At 37.4% G+C, this 22,251-nt stretch overlaps 1 protein-coding gene across 3 annotated transcripts in view; it reads right to left on the bottom strand.

The window, feature by feature from the left end:
• The window catches only part of LOC131996633 (uncharacterized), a 529,958-nt gene that overhangs the window by 387,229 nt on the left and 120,478 nt on the right, over window positions 1-22,251 (bottom strand). For 2 of the 3 annotated variants that reach the window (XR_009397902.1, XM_059366170.1), the window contains exon 2: window positions 12,775-12,820. The exons of the other annotated variant lie outside the window; for it this stretch is intronic. Coding sequence is in view for 1 of the 2 variants with exons in the window: in XM_059366170.1 (XP_059222153.1) it covers window positions 12,775-12,820 (46 nt within the window). In the remaining variant the exon portion in view is untranslated. The remainder of the gene's footprint in view (window positions 1-12,774; window positions 12,821-22,251) is intronic. 3 annotated transcript variants of the gene reach the window in all.

Here is a 22,251-nt window from a genome sequence, read left to right as displayed (position 1 = left end):
GTAGCCCTTTTTGTTCCTTCTCAAATAACTTGCTACCAATTACAAAACAAAAAAAAAAATAAATAGGCGTTAAGTTCGGCCGGGCCGAACTTTGGATACCCACCACTTCGGATATATATGTAAACCACATATCTAGTTCGTCTTAGATTTTTACGCTGATCAAGAATATAAACAAGTAAAAAACCATTAAGTTCGCCCGGCCGAACTTTGAATACCCACCACTTCGGGTATATATGTAAACCCCTTTTCGTCACAATCCGATGAAAATTAGAAAGCTTATGCACCCAAATTCGGCATGGTCATTGAGTGCCCTTATAAATATAAGTCACTGTTGAATTTTGTATTTTAAATTTCATCAAAATCGAGTAATTAATAAAGCTTTTATGAGCTTCAGACCCATAACCGGCATATCGGTCTATATGACAGCTATATCTAAATACAGTCCTATTTTTACCATATTTGGGTCGGATGGCGGGTGACTTAAAACTACTCACTGTATCAAATTTCAGTGAAATTGGTTAAAAAATAATGATTTTATGGGTTTCAGACCCTTTATCGGGAGATCGGTCTATATGGCAGCTATATCTAAATATAGTCCGATCCAAACAATATTTGAGGCGAATGTCGGGAGACCTACAACTACCCACTGTTTCAAATTTCTGTGAAATCGGATATAAAATAAAGCTTTTATGGGCTTCAGACTCTTTATAGGGAGATCGGTCTATATAGCAGATATATCTAAATATAGTCCGATCTGAACCATATCTGAGTTTGAAGTTGAGAGGCCTGAAACTACTCAGTGTTTAAAAATTCAGCGATATTGGTGTAAAAATAACGCTTCATCGTCTTCAGACCCTTTACCGGGAGATCGGTCTATTTGGCGGTTATATCTATATATAGTCTGAACTGAACTATACCTAGGTCAGATGTCGGGAGGCTTAAAACTATTCACTGTTTCAGTAAAATCGGATGAAAAATTAAGTTTTTATGGGCATTAGAGTCTTTATCGGAAAATCGGTCTATATAGCAGCTATATCGAAATATGGTCCTTTTTGGCCCGTTCAAAAACTTAACCAGCGTGCATCAAAAAGACGTATCTGTGCCAAATTTCAGCTCAATACCTCAATTTTTGAAGGCTGTAAAGTGATTACAACAGACGGACGGACAGACACACGGACATTGTTAAATCGTCTTAGAATTTTACGACGATCCGAAATATATATAATTTGTTGGGTCGGAAATTGATATTTCGATGTGTTGCAAACGGAATGACTAAATGAATATGCCCCCTATTCTACGGTGGTGGGTATAAAAACTTTCAGAGGAATCATTAAGGGTTGTAGAAAACTATGAACACATAAAGCCATCACCATTACTATAAAACAAACCTTGAAAGTTTGTATATGAATGCATAATTGAAAAGGGTGTTATTTATAGCTCTTTTGGGTACTTGATGTAAAGTTATGGTGTGGTGTGAAGAGTGCTCTTGGGAACTGTTACATGGAAATGACATTTTAGAAAGGATTTAATACAAAAACTTTTAAAATATTATGAGTATGTAAGCTTAGGAGGTACTTTAAACGAATCCTGAGGAATGAGTAAGTTGTGGCTTGAGTAGATTGAATGATAAAAGGAAGTTTGAATAAAGTTGGGATGTTCTTCAAATTTTTTAAGATAAATATATAGGAACGGAAATCAAAATAAATATCATTTAATTTTTATACCCACCATCATAGGATGGATGGTATACTAATCTCGTCACTCCGTTTGTAACGCATCAAAATGTTGAGCTGCGACCCCATATGGTATATATTCTTGAGGTTCAAAGTCAATATAGCCAGTCCGTCCGTCCGTCTGTAGAAACCATGATAGCGGTCGAACGCTAGCAGAGCTAGCTGCACAAAATTTTGCAGATACTTCCTATTGAGTCATTCAAAAAATTTGACTAATGCGGCCCATGGTGAAGATTCAGTTCGGCCTAACTTTGCACCCTTTTACTTGTAGAAAACATTTTTGGAATTTAACTTTTTTGTTGAAACAGTTTTTATTATTTTGCCAGGAGTCGGAGTCGAGATAGTTTTCTCGACTACGATTTCGGGCAAAATTGTTCGAATCCGACCCAATCCTGATTATGGGCCGGCCACCGGAAGTAGTAATTGCCGCCTTTGAAATAATCGAAAGAGAATCAATGAAAATGGGTCTGGCCGTAAATGCAGATAAGAGAAAGTGGATGGCATCAACAACCCAAACATCCGAGCAGATAATGAAAATGGAATAAGTTGGGATCCACAACTTTTAGATAGTTAGACAGTCAACTTCATCGACCTCAGCACCGCCATAACCGAAACGTGTGATACCAGTTTGAAAAAAAGCGAAAAATAATACTGGCAAATAGATGCTACTTTTGGAAGAAGCAAGCAGTTTAGCAACTAAAGCAACCTCTCGACAGACGAAGATTACACTATTCCGTGGTTCCGAGACAGGGGTACTTGTGAAAGCAGACGAGGCAGAGCTTGGAGTGTTTGAGAGAAAGATTCTTCGTAAAATATATAGGCCCGTTTGCGTTAATGGAGAATATTGGCGTCGTATGAACAGTATGAGCTGAATGACGTCGTTAGCATAGTTAAACGTATCAGAATTGAACACTTGCGTTATCTTAGTCACGTTGTCAGAATGAGCGATGAAGCTCCAGCGAAGGATTCTTTTGAAGACGATCATTGTGGTACACGCAAACCGGGTCGAACAAAACCCCCCAAGGAAAGATCAAGTGGTGAAAGACATCTCGACTCTTAGTGTCAGAAATTTTAGAAGAAGCGCAGAAGATCGAGGGCGGATGTTCTGTCATAGCCAATTAAGGTAAAGAAAAAGTTTTGTTGCGTGTATATATATTTAACCTTTTTAAAACTTTAATAATTTTTATTTTTAATGGCTTAAATAAAATTCTTAGTCTTTACACACAAAAAGCGATCAGGAAATAATCTGCGCATTCTAAAAGTTGAAGTATTTAAATCGTTATTGGTTTTTATGGGGCTATATTTCAGTGAAAGTCTTGAAAGTTACGTTTCCTAAAAAATTTCAAATTGAAATCTATTTTTCAGTGAAGTGGTGAACTCTAATGTGGCATGTGCTAAAATCCTATTGAATATGCTGCGCAGGAAACATGAACTTTTCCAATGCCACCCATTATACTTCATAACCAGAAGTCTGTAATATAAAATTATCCCTAAATGGAATGTTAGCTCCATAACAAGGGCTTGTGCGACTAAAATGTATTGCATGCACGCGCGACATAATTAAAAATACTAATAATCAATTTATGCAAATTACAATCGCCTTTTGGTATGTGCTATGGTTTTGTCGGTCTCAACAGAGTCGAGAAATAATTGAAAAACCTTGAAGCATGAACAGCCACAGACTAAAGAGCGCTGAAAGGAAGGGGTCGGAAATATTATCCTCACTAACTGTGCAATGAAGTTTCGTAAATATCGCACCGCCCATCTCACACCACTCCAAAAATTCATTGTGGCAATTTGCAAAGTGTCAGCGACCAAATTGCATTGCGCTCTCCATAAAGAATCATTTAACAAGAATTTATTGCTCAGCAACGCACACCAAGATTAGCCAAATTGAAGCACGAAATTGTCATGATAATCCCATCTGAAGAAGCAGTGTGGAAAGTCACGTTTTTTGACTTTCAAGTTTTCCCATTTACCCATAGCAAATAGAGTGGTAAAAAGACGGGGCACGGTAAGACTGAAAAGCATTGAGGTTTTATTTGGAAGGCATTTTAAAGTGAATGTTTATTATTCCGAAAGGCAAACGGAAAAAAAATTTGCTGTTTGACAACAAATTGATCTGATATTCATGCGTGTAAAGCACACGTAGAAACAAAAGCCCATTTCCCTTAACACATTTGACGTCAATGATGTCATAAAAACTTCAAAGGTAGGGGTGTTTATGGTTAAACATCTCTATACCTCCCCATCCCAAACAGAATTTATTTCAGCTGAAGCCACTAAAAACTTTACAAAGTTCAAAAGCCTAATGCGGTTATATTCCTGTAACACAAGTCTTTGATTCTGAGGTGGCATTAATTTGCCTAAAGACAGTTTTAACATTTGTGGTGAAATGTACGTGGTAGTCAATAACCATTTATCACAATTATCCATGCAATTATTACGAATAATGCGTTAGCATCCTCCCTTAGTTCCCATTTGGAGACATTTACCTTTTTTTCGAAATTGACAAAAAGTTACCATTATCATAAATCACCTAGGAAGGTACGAGAAAACGACACTGAGTTCTGTTTGGCCTACATTCGACAACCAACCACCATAAGGTTTAAGTGTACAGCAAAAGTCTATGCTTGCAGACTGCACAAATGCCATTGGCTATAGAAAAACCATGTACTTTTGAATTTGTTGCTAGAATTGAGAAGGCCCTGTGACCTAAAACTGTTATCAAATGTTACCTTTCTTAAATATGTAAGCTTTAATGAATAGCATATTGAAACTTTTTTCATTTCTATACCCTCCACCATTGGATGGGGGTATACCACTCTAGTTATTCCGTTTGTAACACCTCGAAATATTGATCTGAGACCAAACAAAGCGTACATGTTTTGGTCATCTTGATATACTTAGTCGATTAAGCCGTGTCCGTCCTTCTGTCCGCCTGTCCGTCAATCGAAAGCACTCTAACTTTCGAACGCATAGATCTAGGCGCTTTTTTCACGAATACTTCCTATACGTGTAAATGGGCCATATCGGTCCATGTTTTATTATAGCTGCCATATACACTGAAATTTACCACGTTGAATATTGTTATGACTTCAAACAACTGTACCAAGTATGGTTCAAATCGGTCTATAAACTGATAAAGCTCCCATATAAATCGATCTTCTTGAGCCGCTAGAAAACGCAATTTCCACCTGATGCACGGGGCGTAGCGCGCAGTTGTTATCCGATTTGGCTGCAATTTTGTACCCAATCGATCCATAACCTGATTAGCTCCAATAGTATTGCAATATCCTTTGTTTGCCCAAAAAGAGATATCGAGCAAAGAACTTGACATATGCGATACATGGTGAAGGGTATATAAGATTCGGCCCAGCCGAACTTTGCACCCTTTCACTTGGTATGTTCACTCCGTCCACGAGCGGAACGAAAAAATAAAACGGCGACTTCATACACATGTTGGACCCTTATCATGCATACCGCATTGCCTTATCATTTTAAAAAGAGATTTTGGGAGATTCTAGTCTAATAATAAACAAGCAAGGACGGGCTAATGTCGGACAAAATCGTCCTATACGGCATTGGGTATGCATGATAAGTTGTCGAATTTAAAATTTTTTTAAATTTTAAATGAAGTGTTTCGACCAATATCCGTGCATTGTAGGAGTTATAGAAGAAATCGCAAGATCGACTGATAAGTGCGCTTTCAAAGGGCCTAAAAGTGAAAATCGGGACGGAGATACATTTAAATTGTAACCGACTTTAATGAAATTAACCAGTGATCTAGAGAGCTAAAAGAGAGGGTTCTCTTCAAATGCAATTTTTTGCAAATTTTGCCCATGAACATTTCACTAAGGAACCGTATCAATGAGTACAATCCGAATAAAGTTTAAGCTCAATGATAAGGGGCCTCCTTTTTATAGCCGATTCCGAACTGCGTGCTGTAGTGCGACATCTCTTTGGATAGAAGAGGGTTCTCTTCTCTTGTACGATTTTGTAAGGATCTGTTAACAAATCACAAAATTATTGCAGTATTATTAAAAATCGGACGAACATATTTATAAGAGCTATATCTAAATCTGAATCGATTCAATCGAAAATTCGTACATATTGATATGGTCGTAGAAGAAAGTGTTGTTCAAAATTTTGAGAAGATCTATTGATGTCTGCGAAGGGCGATTTTAACTTCTATAGCCTTCGGTATTTTGCCCATTCTCTCCTCCCAAAGCGACAGGTGCGACAGCAAGCATCTGAACGTAACTACTTCTGTCTTGCACGGATTTATACCTAGACCACTTTCGGTAGCCCACTTCGCTGTTGCACGTAGACCTTCCTGAAGTATATATTTTATAGTGCTAGGAAACTTTCCCCTAACCGCAATTGCCACTTCATCAGCATACGCGACCACTTGTACGCCTTTTTCTTCCACAGACAATAATATATTGTTTGTGGATATATTCCAAAGTAGAGGAGACAGTACACCTCCTAGAGGTGTTCCTCTACTGACCCATCTTTTTAGATCCACAGATCCCAAGCCTGCCGTAATGCATCTTGTAGTAAATATGTTATTAATAAACCTTCTTACGGTAGAGTGGATGCCTAGAAACTGAAACTCCATCATGACTGACATCGGTTTTATATTATTGAAAACACCTTCAATGTCAAGAAATGTTACCACTGTATATTCTTTGACAGCAGGAGAACCCTCTATGTAGCCGACTAGGTCGTGAAAAGCTATGTCAGTGGATTTGCCTTTACTATATGCAAGCTGCTGCCGAGACAGGCAATCTCCAGGAATCTTTGCCCTAAGATATGATTCTATCAACCTTTTAAGAGTCTTCAGCATAAAGGATGACAGGCGAATAGGACGAAAATCGTTCGCCTTCGTGAGGTAGGGTTTTCTTTCTTTAGGAATGAAAATGGCCTTCGTGTCGGATAAGAATGCGCACTCTAGTGGCTCAAGGTCCAAGATCGGTTTCTATGGCAGTTATTTCAAAACATGGACCGATATGGCCCATTTACGATCCCTACCGACCTATACTAATAAGAAGTGTTTGTGTAAATTTTCATGCGCCTAGCTTTACTCCTTCGAAAGTTAGCGTGCTTCCGACAGACAGACGGAACAGAACTAGATCGACTTAAAATGTCATGGCGATCAAGAATATATATACTTTATGGGTTCTCAGACGAATATTTCAAGGTGTTAATACATGTAAAAAATAAACACTTACAAAATGTTTTTTTTATTTCTATGTAAAGATAACATTTAAAAGACATTTTTTTCTAAAGGCAAAATTTTAATGAAATATTGTCTAAAGGCAAAATATTTCTCACGAGGATATATTTTCATGTTCCTGGTTTCTAGTTCTTCCACCTTTTTTTATTTTAGGAAAAAGAATTAGTAAAACTTTAGGATTTATAAAGACATGATGAAAATTATAGCCATATACGGCATTAGTTGGATGCACCGGACATCTTTTTCATCAAACAATGGATTTTCGATCGATTTTAATAAAGTTCGGAAGAGAAATTAGCGGCATCATTTAAGTAGAACGTAGATGGCTCGTCGTAAAAATTGGTCAAAATTTATTTTTTTGAAATATTTAAAGTGGCTTAATATTCTCAATTTAAAATTTTTTATCAAAATATTGAAGCTGATTCGCCAGAACTATCACAATTAAACTAGATATTCCCAAAGATAACCACATTTTGAAGGCCTTGAAACATAAGAATCCGCCTATAAAAAGTACGTTGGCAATCAGTGTAAAATTCAACTCTGACTTTTTGACCAAATTTCACCGCCTATGGGCCAGACAGACTGCACCCAGACTGACCACAATTTTCAAGAAAAAAGTCTGAGGAATCTTTACCAATTTCACAGTAACAGAAGAATTTTTGCAATTTTAAATTTTGAAAATGTTGGATGGGACCCCCCCAAAATAAAATCCTGGCTACGTCTCTGGAGGCAACAAAATGGGAAAATAAATCGAATCATAAACGAGACATTTCATAAAGGAATGCATTGTTTAATTAAAAACAGTATATTTTGACCATCAAGTACATGTTGCATTTCAAAGCCACAAGGAGTTGTAGTTATTTTAATTTATCTAAGTGTGCGTCACATCCTACTCCAATGTGTATTAGATAATGCATGCGCATTTGTAAATGGCATCAAAAGATAAAGGATGCCATATATGTAAAATTTAATCTATTTTGGGAACCATTTTGAGAAACACCCTAAATACAAGAGGGACATAAACGAAATACAAAATAGAATGCAGCTTTAAAAAAATACAACAATGCATTTGCAATTAGTTCAAAGCAACCACAAAAATTTAAATATTTATTCAAAGTAAACACTTACCCCCCACACCAATTAGAATTCTTTACTCAAGGTACAACTTATCACAGAGCTCCGCACAAGGACGTTTTAAATGCACTCAGGTCCTAAAACACACATGCAACACTTAATTATCATTGATGAATTTGAATTCCATTTAAGACAAAATTGAAAATCTGATTAGAATGTAGGTTTTAGTTCGAATTAAAAACCGAATGGCTAATTTAATCACTGCATTATTTAAACTTTCCAAAAAAGCATTTTTGATTTTTTTTCATTAAAAAAATTATTGAGTTTCGAAGCATTACTGATTCAAATAATTTCCCTCAAAGCAAATTTCTTTGTGTGCAAACAGACATTTAGGGGCCTAGTCAACTTTACTGCGAAAGCAAAAAAAAAGTTTAACAAGATGTCCGTCCATTGAAAATATGAACAAGTATGTTGGCATGTTTAAGAGGATTTTACTTAGCGGTCTTAAAAGGAAGTGAAAATTTATGTAAAAAACAACCCCAAACGTTTTGAGGAAAAAACATGTGAAAGCTTGCTAAGTTCGGCCGAATCCTGGAAACCCACCTACATGGATTCTGCTAAAAATTTGTGCAAAAAGAGTTTAATTCTTGTTTGTTTCTCTTTCGAGGCTAGCTCAATGATCGGAGAAGCAAATGGAAAAGGAAAGCCAAAGATAGCAACACACCAACCACTATGGGACGCGTTTCGTCTTTGGTTAGAAGACTTTTCAACCATATGAGGTGTGATGGCTTCAAGGGCCGTGCGTTGGTACGTTGTATTTGAATCGTATTAATAACGAAAACGCATCTATAATACAATTACCACATTAACCAAACTCGACAACCCTGCTAATTAGCTGTACTTTTCCCAATGCATGTATTTTTGTGTAATGACAGACATTCTATTTGTAACAAATTACACTTCTTCCGTACTACACATGATTTTTGGTCACCTGTTGGAAGTTGTATTGATGGCTTCGAAAGCTAAGAACGCGTTTCGGCAATGGTTCAAACCAAAGACGAAACGCGTCCCATAGTGGTTGGTGTGTGTTGCTATCTTTGGCTTTCCTTTTCCATTTGCAACTCCGATCATTGAGCTCGTCTCGAAAGAGAAACAAACAAGATTTGTAAAATTTATTGATCTCGCCCTAGCAGGCAAAAAACTGGAAAAATCAAAAAAGTTTAGTTGAAGTGCATAATTTTAATTAATAATTTGCAAATGGCCCATATCGGTTCAGATTTAGATATAGCTCCCATATAAACCGATTTCCCGATTTGACATCATGATCCCCTGGATGTCGCAATTTTTGTCCGGTTTGGCTGAAATGTTGCATGTGGTATTCTGCTAGCTCCATATAAACCGATCTCCCGATTTAACTTCTTGAGCCCTTACAAGCTAAATTTTTTGTCCGATATGTCTGAAATTTTGCATATAGTGTTCCTTTATGACTTTCAACAACTGTGCCAAGTACGGTCCGAATTAGTCTATAACCTTATATAGCTCCCATATAAACCGATTTGATTTCTTGATTGCCTAGAAGCCGCAATTTTTGTCCGATTTGGTTGAAATTTTGCACATAGTGTTCTGCTATAACTTCCAACAACTGTGTCAACCACTGTTCAGATGGGTCAATAGCCCGATTTGAACACTTACAAGTCGCAGGTTTTATACAACTTGGCTAAAATTTAGTATGTAGTGTTTTGTTATGACTATCAACATGCTTGGCATACATGATGGTCGAAATCGTTCTATAACATGGTATAGCTCCCAAATAGACCTATCTCCCGATTTAACTTCTTGAGCCTTTACAAATAGCAATTTTTGTCTGATTTGGCTGAAATTTTGCGTGTGGTGTTATGACTTCCAACAATTGTGTCAAATACCATCCAACTCAGTCTTTAACCTGATATAGCTGCCATATAAACCGATCTCCCGATTTAACAGCTTTAGCCGCTGGAGCCGCAAATTTTGTCCAATTTACTTAAAGTTTAGCACATAGTGTTCTGTTATGGCTTCCAGCAACTGTGCAAAGTACAGTCAAAAAAAACAATCAGTAAAATTATACCCTTCAATTTAATTTATTTTATATAAAACTAGCTGACCCGGGCCCGCTCCGCTGCGCCTTCTTTTACTTTATATGGAACAAAAGTTTCCTTGGAATATTTATTTTCGACAATTAAAGATCTTTGAGTGAAATACCATGCCAATTTGACAAACAGTTTAACAATATAAGTGCCTTTATCTGAATCCCATAAGATCTTTATTGGCCCACGAATTTAAGTTTGGCTGTAAGGTATACTCCATTCTTAAAATACTTCATTTCAGCCCGATATTCTCATGATGTCTGATTTAAGGGGTATTTTAGGGGGAGAGGTGGTACCCCAGATACTTGGCCCTGAAAAAATATCAGCATCGTGCTCTTCTCTCAATTACCATTTATTTAAACCCCATATTGCCATTGGCTTAAGAGGAGTTTTCAGGATGAGGCGTCCCCCAAACACATGGCCCCAAAATGGGTTATCAAATTCGTTTTCTAATCTCAAATATCTTTCATTTGAGCCACATATTGGCATGATTGAACAATTTTTTCCCTTTGGGGGTGTTTTGGGAAAGGGGTGATACCCTAAATACATGGTCCTACATTTGGATATTAAATTCGTATTCTACTCCCAAATACCTTTATTTGAGCCCCATATTGGTCCCTAAAAAAATAAAAATTGGTGTTTGTGGGGTATTTTGAGTATTAATTCTTGCGAAAATGGGTATCAATTTTCGCTCTACCCCCAATACCCTTCATTTAAGCTCCACATTGACAGGGTGGGTAAATATGGCCGATTTAGGGGTGTTTTGGAGATTGGGGTGGTCCCCCAAACACTAAGCCCGGAAAATATATCAACGACGTACTCTATTCCCCCAAACTATATATCATTTATTTGAACCCCCTTTTGATTGCCCTCAAAATTGGATATCAAATTCGTTTTCTAATCTCATTTAAACTCATACTTGCAAAAGTCAGCTAATATGTCCGGTTTGGGGTATTGGCCCTAAAAACTATGAATATTTTGTTCCACGCTCTTTAAGACCCAAATTGTATTGGTGGGTAAATACGTCCTATTTGGGGGTTGTTGTGGTGGTGGGACGTCCGCTAGATAGTTGGTCCCTAAACTCCCATACATACATACCTTTAATTTGAGCCCCATATTTCCATAGTCGGCAGACATGACCGGTTTGGGGGTGTTTTGTGGGATGGGCGGCCACTGAGTGAGTTGGCCTTGAATATATATATCGGATTCGTGTTCCACTATAAAAACCCTCTAACTTGAGCCTCATATTGCAATAGTCAGAAAATATTGGGTTGCCCAAAAAGTAAATGCGGATTTTTTAAAAGAGAGTAAATGCATTTTTAATAGCACTTCGAATGAACTTTAATCAAATATACTTTTTTTACACTTTTTTTCTAAAGCAAACTAAAAGTTACAGCTGATAACTGACAGAAGAAAGAATGCAATTACAGAGTCACAAGCTGTGCAAAATTTTGTCAACGCCGACTATATGACAAAACCGCAATTACTTTTTGGGCAACCCAATACTTACTATTTGGTGGTGTTGTGGGGGTGGGTTGGCCCCATAGACACTTTTCCCGAATATTGATATCAAATTCGTTCTTTACTCCCAAAGACCTTTCATTTGAGCCCCATATTCCTATGGTCGTAAATTTGTCCCATTTGGGGGATGTTTTTGGGGAGAGGCGGTCCCCTAAAAACTTGGTCCCATATTTGGATATCAAACTCGTATTCATTTGAGTCTCATATTGTCGTGATTGGTTTAAATACATGTTTGGTAGGTTTTAGGGTTAGGGCAGCCCCCTAGGTACCCCATCCGAAATTTGGATACCAAATTTTAAATTTTAGGGTACTATATGAGAGCACGCAAAATTTCGCTTAAATCGCACTACCCATCTCCGAGATATGGCGTTTCTGAAAATTAGGATAAGGGGGAGGGTCCGCCCTCCCTTCAAATATCAAAAAATGTAGTATCCTATTTTCACCACGGGGTCATTATGCACCATCTGTGAAAATTTCAAGAAAATTGGTTCAGCCGTTTCTGAGTCTATAAAGAACACACAAACATACAAACACAAATTGATTTTTATTTATAAGATTATAGCAGAATCTGTGGTGGTGGGTCCCTAAGATTCGGCCCAGCCGAACTTGGCGCGTTTTTACTTACGTTCTTACTCTCCCGCCAGAGCATTACCAGAAAATTCGCATACAGACCTATTCATAACAATATATAAAGGTGTATATTGTGCTGCCTTTTATTATAACTTTTAACTCGAGAATCTGGTAAATATTCTTTTTAAAGGGCAATATGCAAATCTGGCGATTTGCATTAAGCGAAATTTTCCTTACCGATACCGTTACCCAAAGATTCAGATGCAGGTGCGCAGCTCAAATGAAATTTTCTTTGAGTAATAGGGTGACATTAATGTTTTGATCGGTTCATGCGATATGAAACAAAGTTATTTACAAATAAACACGTTTAATTTCAGTGCATATCTACTTTATTAGCCAACAATTATTAAAAATCGGGCAAATTTACAAATCTATATTTGTCACCATCTTATAATCTACACAACTATTTACGCTCAAGGTGCATACACAGCTTAAAGAAAAGTTTATGATTTACCTGTTTTCTTCTCGCAGATTAAAGAGATTACACATTTGAACAGTACCTGCAAAAATAAGAAGACACAAAAATATATATATTAAAATATTAGTAACCATGAAACACATACAAAATATTAAACACAATTCTTGTTAAACTTAGGATAAAAATTGCCAAAACATTTATAGTTTCTCCAAATCCACTACAAGGAAGAAACCAAGGCTCATCTTTAGCCAAGGCTCCTCTGCTAAGATGACAAAATATCTGCACAAATGTACAACTTTGGTAAATAAGTCACGCCGCCGCCTCACTGTGGGAGTAATGACGGGTTTAGCTTTCATTCAAATGATTGCTTCTGGGCGCACTTTGTTTAATACCATTACATATAAACGAAATGAAAGGTGTCAAACTAACAATAAGTAAAAATGTGCTAAGTTCGGCCTGCCCTAATCTTGGCAACCACCATGGATTTTACTAAAAATGTACAAAATTAACTAAAGGGCGGTATGCACCTCAAACCAAATTTTCAGTGCTTTCATCGAAAATCGCTTTATTGTTTTTTTAGAAATATTCCCCACTAAGATCTATACACTTTTGCATGCGTTTGAACCAATAGTCGAATCACTTTTGCCACTCCGATTTAGGTCTCTCCAAAAATGCATTCTGAACGCATCTACATCTTCTTCAGGTGTCGAAAAACGTTGGCTGCTCATAAATGCACTTGTTTCGTATTTTTGGGGCATTTCTTTTGACCAATCGACACAAGCCTTTTTTTGAGCGATTGACAAATTGTGTGGAATCCAACACGAAAATTTGTTTTGGCGGTCAAATGTCCATGTAAAGGGTGATTTTTTTGAGGTTAGGATTTTCATGCATTAGTATTTGACAGATCACGTGGGATTTCAGACATGGTGTCAAAGAGAAAGATGCTCAGTATGCTTTGACATTTCATCATGAATAGAATTACTAACGAGCAACGCTTGCAAATCATTGAATTTTATTACCAAAATCAGTGTTCGGTTCGAAATGTGTTCATTCACCGTAACGTTGCGTCCAACAGCATCTTTGAAAAAATACGGTCCAATGATTCCACCAGCGTACAAACCACACCAAACAGTGCATTTTTCGGGATGCATGGGCAGTTCTTGAACGGCTTCTGGTTGCTCTTCACTCCAAATGCGGCAATTTTGCTTATTTACGTAGCCATTCAACCAGAAATGAGCCTCATCGCTGAACAAAATTTGTCAAAATTTGAACACATTTCGGACCGAACACTGATTTTGGTAATAAAATTCAATGATTTGCAAGCGTTGCTCGTTAGTAAGTCTATTCATGATGAAATGTCAAAGCATACTGAGCATCTTTCTCTTTGACACCATGTCTGAAATCCCACGTGATCTGTCAAATACTAATGCATGAAAATCCTAACCTCAAAAAAAATCACCCTTTAGTATTGAATGTATGCTGGTCCCACTAATGGCAAACTTTTATTACCGTTTATGTATTTATTACGTTTATTTATTACCGCTTTTTGGGCGAGATAAATCTTTTAAGTTACGCGAGCTTTTATTGTAATAGCGCTCGTACGTCAAAATGTTCTGAGTACGTATCACCTCAAAAATGTGAAGTTTTACGATAGTGCTGTCTGTGGACAGATTGCAAAACAATGGTTGTCCAATCCCAAAATATAAAAAGCAACCCTCGTACCCTTAGCCAAATTTTCGGTTTGGATATTAGTATACCTTTTACCATAGGATGGGGGATATACTAATTACGTCATTTCTTTTTAACACATCAAAATATTTAACTTAACACATCAAAATATTGATCTGAGATCCAACGAAGTGTTTATATTCTTGATCACGTAAGCACATTAACATTCAAAGAAATAAAGCTAGTTGCTTAAAATTATGCACGAATGTTTCCTATTAGTGTAAGTGAGCTGGGATTGTAACTGGGAAATATCGGTTCAGATTTGGCACAACGACTTCCACTTTGGTCTCCAGCAGTCATACCAAGTATGACCCCAATCGGTTCATAAGTTGATATAGCTGCAATAGCAAGCCATTCTAATCCATTATTATTTGTTTACGTAACTAGTAAAAAGGCGTTAAGTTTGGCCGGGCAGCTATATCGAAATATGTCCCGATTCGGACCAAATACTAATAAGTACAAATCATTGTTCAATTGTGTATAACAAAATATTGGTCTTTTTAGTAGCTACATTTAAAAATAAACCGATCTGAACCATATACGACACGGATGTCGAAAAGCCTAACATAAGTCACTGTGTCAAATTTCATTGAAATCGGATTATAAATGCGCTTTTTTTGGGGCCAAGACTTTAAATCGAGATATCGGTCTATATGGCATCTGGACCGATTTGAGCCAAGTCTCAGAAAAATGTCGAAGAGCTTAACACAATTCACTGTCGCCAATTTTCGTCGAAATCGGTCAATAAATGCGCCTTTTATGGCCCAAAAACCTTAAATCGAGAGATCGGCCTATATGGCAGCTATATCCAAATATGGACCGATCTGGGCCAAATTGCAGAATAATTGTCAAGGAGCCTAGCACAACTCACTGTTCGTAAATTCTGTGACATCGGACAATAAATGTGCCTTTTAAGGTTCCAAAACCCTAAATCGAGACATCGGTCTATATGGCAGCTATATGCAGATCTGATCTATCTGTGACACATTGCAGAAGTATGTTGAGGGGCTTAATTTAACTGACTGTCCCTTAGTTAGGCGACATCGGACAATAAATGCGCCTTTTATGGGCCCAAAAGCTTAAATCGAGAGATCGATCTATATGGCAGCAATATTCAAATCTGGACCGATCTGGGCCAAATTGCAGAAGGATGTCGAGGAGCCTAGCACAACTCACTGTTCTAAAATTCGGTGACATCCGACAATAAATGCGTCTTTTAAGGTTCCAAAACCCTAAATCGAGACATCGGTCTATATGACAGCTACATTCAAATCTGGACCGATGTGGGCCAAATTGAAGGAGGATGTGGTTTAACACAACTCACTGTCCCATATTTCACCAAAATCGGATAATATTTATTTTAATAAGACCCTAAATCGGCGGATCGGTCTATATGTCAGCTTTATCCAAATCTGAACCGATTTAGGCTCGTACGTCAAAATTGAAGGAGGATGTCGAAGGGCTTTACATATCACTGTTCCAAATTTCAGCAAAATCGTATAATAAATTTGGCTTTTATGGTTCTAAGACCCTAAACGGACAGATCGGTCTATATGGGGGCTATATCAAGACATAGTCCGATATGGCCCATCTTCGGACAAAAAAAAAAAGAATCTGTGCAAAATTTCAACTTAATATCTCTATTTTCAAAGACTGTAGCGTGCCTTCAACAGACAGACGGACGGATTTTTACGCTGATCAAGAATATATATACTTTATAGAGTCGGAAATATTGGGTTGCCCAAAAAGTAATTGCGTATTTTTCAGGTCGGCCAAATGAAGTTGATGATGACCAAATTAAAGCATTAATCGAATTGGATCGTCATGTAACTGAGTGTGAGATAGGAGAGAAGTAAAATATAACAAAATCAACCGTTCATTATCACAAAGTAAAGTCTTGGGCTGGTGAAAAAGCTTAATATTTGGGTACCACATGTATTGAAAGAAATTCATTTAACAAACCGAATCAACGCTTGTGATATGCACCTTAAACGCAATGAATTCGATCCGTTTTTAAAACGAATCATAACTGGAGATGAAAAATGGATTGTTTTACAACAACGTTAGTCGAAAACGATCATGGTCCAAGCATGGTGAACCAGCTCAAACCACTTCAAAGGCTGATATCCACCAAAAGAAGGTTATGCTGTTTGTTTGGTGGGATTGGAAGGGTGTGGTATATTTTGAGCTGCTTCCAAGGAATCAAACAATTAATTCGGATGTTTACTGTCCACAATTGGACAAATTGAATACAGCCATCAAGGAGAAGCGACCAGAATTGGTCAATCGTAAAGGTGTCATATTCCACCAGGACAACGCTAGACCGCACACATCTTTGGTCACTCGCCAAAAACTGAGTGAGCTTGGCTGGGAACTTTTGATGCATCCACCATATAGCCCTGACCTTGCACCATCAGACTACCATTTATTTCGATCTTTGCAGAACTCCTTAAATGGTAAAACTTTCGGCAATGATGAGGCTATAAAATCGAACTTGGTTCAGTTTTTTGCATATAAAGGCCAGAATTTCTATAAGCGTGGAATACTAAATTTGCCAGGAAGATGGCAAAAGGTTATCGAACAAAATGGCAATTATATATTTGATTAAAGTTTATTTTAAGTTTTATTAAAAATGCATTTACTTTCTTTTAAAAAATCCGCAATTACTTGTTGGTCAACCCTATAGGTATTTCGATGTGTTGCAAGCGGAATGACAAAATTAATATACCCCCATCCTTCGGTGGTGGGTATAAAAAGAGATACCGGGCAAAGAACTTGAAAAAAACGATCCATGGTGGAGGGTATATAAGATTCGGCCCGGCCAAACTCAGCACGTTTTTATTTTTATACCCTCCACCATAAGATGGGGGGTATACTAATTTCGTCATTCTGTTTGTAACTACCCGAAATATTCGTCTGAGACCCCATAAAGTATATATATTCTTGATCGTCGTGAAATTTTGTCTTGATCTAGCCATGTCCGTCCGTCCGTCTGTCTGTCGAAAGCACGCTAACTTCCGAAGGAGTAAAGCTAGCCGCTTCAAATTTTGCACAAATACTTCTTATTAGTGTAGGTCGGTTGGTATTGTAAATGGGCCATATCGGTCCATGTTTTGATATAGCTGCCATATAAACCGATCTTGGGTCTTGACTTCTTGAGCCTCTAGAGTGCGCAATTCTTATCCGATTGGAATGAAACTTTGCTGCCATATAAACCGATGTGTTTTGTTATGATACCCAACAACTGTGCCAAGTATGGTTTAAATCGGTTCTTAACCTGATATAGCTGTCATATAAACCGATCTTGGGTCTTGACTTCTTGAGCCTCTAGAGGGCACAATTCTTATCCGATTTGAATGAATATTTGCACCAAGTATTTCGTTATGATATCCAACAACTTTGCCAAGTATGGTTGAAATCGGTCCATAACCTGATATAGCTGTCATATAAACAGATCTGGGGATTTGACTTCTTGAGCTTCTAGAGGGCGCAATTCCCATCCGATTTGGCTGAAATTTTGCATGACGTATTTTATTTTTACTTTCAACAACTGTGTCAAATAAGGTTCAAATCGGTTCATAACCTGATATAGCTGCCATATAAACCGATCTGGGATTTTGACTTCTTGACCCCTAGAAGTCGCAATTATTATCCGATATGCCTGAAATTTTGTACGACGGATCCTCTGATGACTATCAACAAACGTGTTTATTATGGTCTGAATCGGTCTATAGCCCGATACGGATCCCATATAAATCGTTCTCTCTATTTTATTTCGTGAGCCCCAATGGGCGCAATTCTCATACGAATTGGCTGAAATTTTACACAGGTCTCCAACATATAATTTAATTGTGGTCCGAACCGGACCATATCTTGATATCGTTTTAATAGCAGAGCAACTCTTTTCTTATATCCTTTTTTGCCTAAGAAGAGATGCAGGGAAAAGAACTCGACAAATGCGATTCATGGTGGAGGGTATATAAGATTCGGCCCGGCCGAACTTAGCACGCTTTTACTTGTTTTTTTTTTTTTTTTTTTTTTGGTTTCACTAAAAGCAAACTATTGCTTTGATCAGTTTTTGTGCCTCGCAATGTTTTTTGTTTCTGCAAAATAACGCTTAATTTTGATAAATGCGTACTTCATCACAAAAAAGTGTGACAGATTGGCCACACGAATGCATAGTTTCTTGTCAACATGTGTTTGCTACCGAAAATTTTGCTTGAGATGAATACAGGGCCCCACTTGAAAGGCACATGTATACGGTACGTACAAAATATCTGCCAAATCAGCCAAAAATTTAAGCTTCTGACTAATCACAACATCGGTTTGCATGGAAGCTTGGACTGAAACAGTGGCTACTGCAGCTAAGTCGCTTATTCTAATACAGATTTAGATAGCTTACAACATTTTGAATAATTTGCTGTATCGTGTTTTGAAATCCGACTTTTAAAAATATTTCAAAGAACCCATTATTGCTATTAACCATAGTTAGGTCCGATGTTATTCGATTATCCATCTAAAACCTATCTGCTGTATATAACAAACTTAAATCAAAACTTTTAAAGCGATAACTTCATAAAAAAAACTTTTGAGTGCCGCAAATCTAACTTTAAGCATCATCCTTCTCATATATGCTTAAAGATATTATCATTTTATTCCGCAGTATCTAGCATAAGAAAAAACTATTTCATATATGCAAAGCGCTAGACGACATATATGCACGAACCAGGCAGTGATATTCAAATGAACTTTCATAATATCCTCCCAAGGGCTGTGACATTGCAGAACATTTTATGTCCTTCGCTAGTGCCGTCATTGTTACCATGATTGTTGATGTTATTGTGGCTGACATTGCAGTGATATTTGATTTTCTTAAGGCTTTCAATACAAATGTCAGCAGTATTCATTTGAAGTAACCAACATTAGCCGCAAGTAGTAGCAACAAAAGCCGGTCAAAATTCTTGGCGCTCTTGTGTACAGCTTAACATATTCATTCAACCCATTGTTAGATCAAATATACGCAATCTCAAAACAACGACATCACCACAACAACAACACAGCTTTTGTATTAGAGACAATAGGATGGACCCATGGTGGGCGAATAGGAACAGAAACAATTAAAAGCCGGGCCTGGCCGAATCTTATATACCCTCCACCATGGATAACATTTTTAAGTTTTTGCCCACTAGCAAAGCAAACAATGGATAATGGATAAAAACTGTCATGCCATTGGAGCTATATCAGGTTATGGACAGATTCATATCATACTTAGTTTGGACATTGCAGACCATAGAGGAAGTCATTGTACAAAATTTATATAGGAGCTATGTCGGGTTATGAACCGATGTAGACTATATTTAGCACGTAAGTGTATTGAAGGTCATAGAAAAAGTTGTTGTACAAAATTTCAGCAAGAATTGCGCCCTCTAGAGGCTCAAGAAGCTTAATCAGAATATTGGGAGTCATATGAGGTTATTAACCGATTTGGACCTCACTTAGTGCAGTTATTGGAAGCCATAGCAAAACACTTCACACCAAATTTCAGTCAAATCAGATAAGAATTGCGCCGTCTAAAGGCTCAAGGAGTTAAGAGCCAAGATCGGTTTATAAGGCAGTTATATGAAAACATGGACCGATTTGGCCCAATTACAATCCCAACCGACTAACATTAATTGGAAGTACACCCAGAGAAATCGTTGATTGGAATTCGATTATAGGTATAAATTGATGATAATGGTAAAAAATTTTTAATTGTCAGCACCAAATATTATATATTTTCTTAGTTCAGTAGTTAATTTGATTACGATACTATTGAAAGCATTAAATAAAGATGTTTATAATCAATCTATTGGTTGAGCCAATCATCTGCATAAAAAATTAATTTATTTTATCTCTAGTTGTTGTAACAACTACTTATTATTTGACAAGTAAAAGCGTGCTAAGTTCGGCCGGGCCGAATCTTATATACCCTCCACCATGGATCGCATTTGTCGAGTTATTTTCCCGGCATCTCTTCTTAGGCAAAAAAGGATATAAGAAAAGAGTTGCTCTGCTATTAGGTTAGGACCACAATTAAATTATATGTTGGAGACCTGTGTAAAATTTCCGCCAATTCGTATAAGAATTGGGTAAAGTAAAATAGAGAGAACGATTTATATGGGATCTGTATCGGGCTATAGACCGATTCAGACCATAATAAAAACGTTTGTTGATGGTCATGAGAGGATCCATCGTACAAAATTTCAGGCATATCGGAAAATAATTGCGACCTCTAGGGGTCAAGAAGTCAAGATCCCAGATCGGTTTATATGGCAGCTATATCAGGTTATGAACCAATTTGAACCTTATTTGACACAGTTGTTAAAAGTAAAAATAAAATACGTCATGCAAAATTTCAGCCAAATCGGATAGGAATTGCGCCCTCTAGTAGCTCAAGAAGTCAAATCCCCAGATCTGTTTATATGACAGCTATATCATGTTATGTACCGATTTCAACCATACTTGGCACAGTTGTTGGAAATCATAACGAAATACTTCGTGCAAAAATTCATTCAAATCGGATAAGAATTGTGCCCTCTAGAGGCTCAAGAAGTCAAGACCCAAGATCGGTTAATATGGCAGCTATATCAGGTTATGGACCGATTTAAACCATACTTTTCACAGTTGTTGGGTATCATAACAAAACACGTCGTACAAAAAATTCCATTCCAATCGGATAAGAATTGCGCCCTCTAGAGGCTCAAGAAGTCAAGACCCAAGATCGGTTTATATGGCAGCAATATCAGGTTATGAACCGATTTAAACCTTATTTGACACAGTTGTTGGATATAATAACAAAACACGTCGTGCAAAATTTCATTTCAATCGGATAAGAATTGCGCACTCTAGAGGCTCAAGAAGTCAAGATCCAAGATCGGTTTATATGGCAGCTATATCAGGTTATGGACCGATTTAAACCAAACTTGACACAGTTGTTGGATATCATAACAAAACACGTTGTGCAAAATTTCATTTCAATCGGATAAGAATTGCGCACTCTAGAGGCTCAAGAAGTCAAGACCCAAGATCGGTTTATATGGCAGCTATATCAGGTTATGGACCGATTTGAACCATAGTTGACACAGTTGTTGGATATCATAACAAAACACGTCGTGCAAAATTTCATTCCAATCGGATAAGAATTGCGCACTCTAGAGGCTCAAGAAATCAAGGCCCAAGATCGGTTTATATGGCAGCTATATCAAAACATGGACCGATATGGCCCATTTACAATACCAACCGACCTACACTAATAAGAAGTATTTGTGCAAAATTTCAAGCGGCTAGCTTTACTCCTTCGGAAGTTAGCGTGCTTTCGACAGACAGACGGACGGACGGACAGACGGACGGACAGACGGACGGACAGACGGACGGACATGGCAAGATCGACATAAAATGTCGCGACGATCAAGAATATATATACTTTATGGGGTCTCAGACGAATATTTCGAGTAGTTACAAACAGAATGACGAAATTAGTATACCCCCCATCTTATGGTGGAGGGTATAAAAATTCCTAACGGAGCTCAACTACGATTTCAGCCATATCCTTACAATTTTTGTTTTAGTTGGTACTGCAACCAATCAGTCACTTTAAACGAATATCATTTACATCCGGAAAAGCATTATATTTGCTTCTTCTCTGTGTTAAGTATGGTTGTATTTATAAGTGCAAAAATAAATGTCCCATGTGGACTTTAATAATTATACTGCGCAAAAGTTTTAGAAGTCTGTATTTCAGTTCGC

Source organism: Stomoxys calcitrans, chromosome 4, assembly GCF_963082655.1.
Source record: "Stomoxys calcitrans chromosome 4, idStoCalc2.1, whole genome shotgun sequence".
Classification (NCBI taxonomy): Eukaryota; Metazoa; Arthropoda; class Insecta; order Diptera; family Muscidae; genus Stomoxys; species Stomoxys calcitrans.
This window is presented reverse-complemented; position numbering and strand designations above follow the sequence as displayed.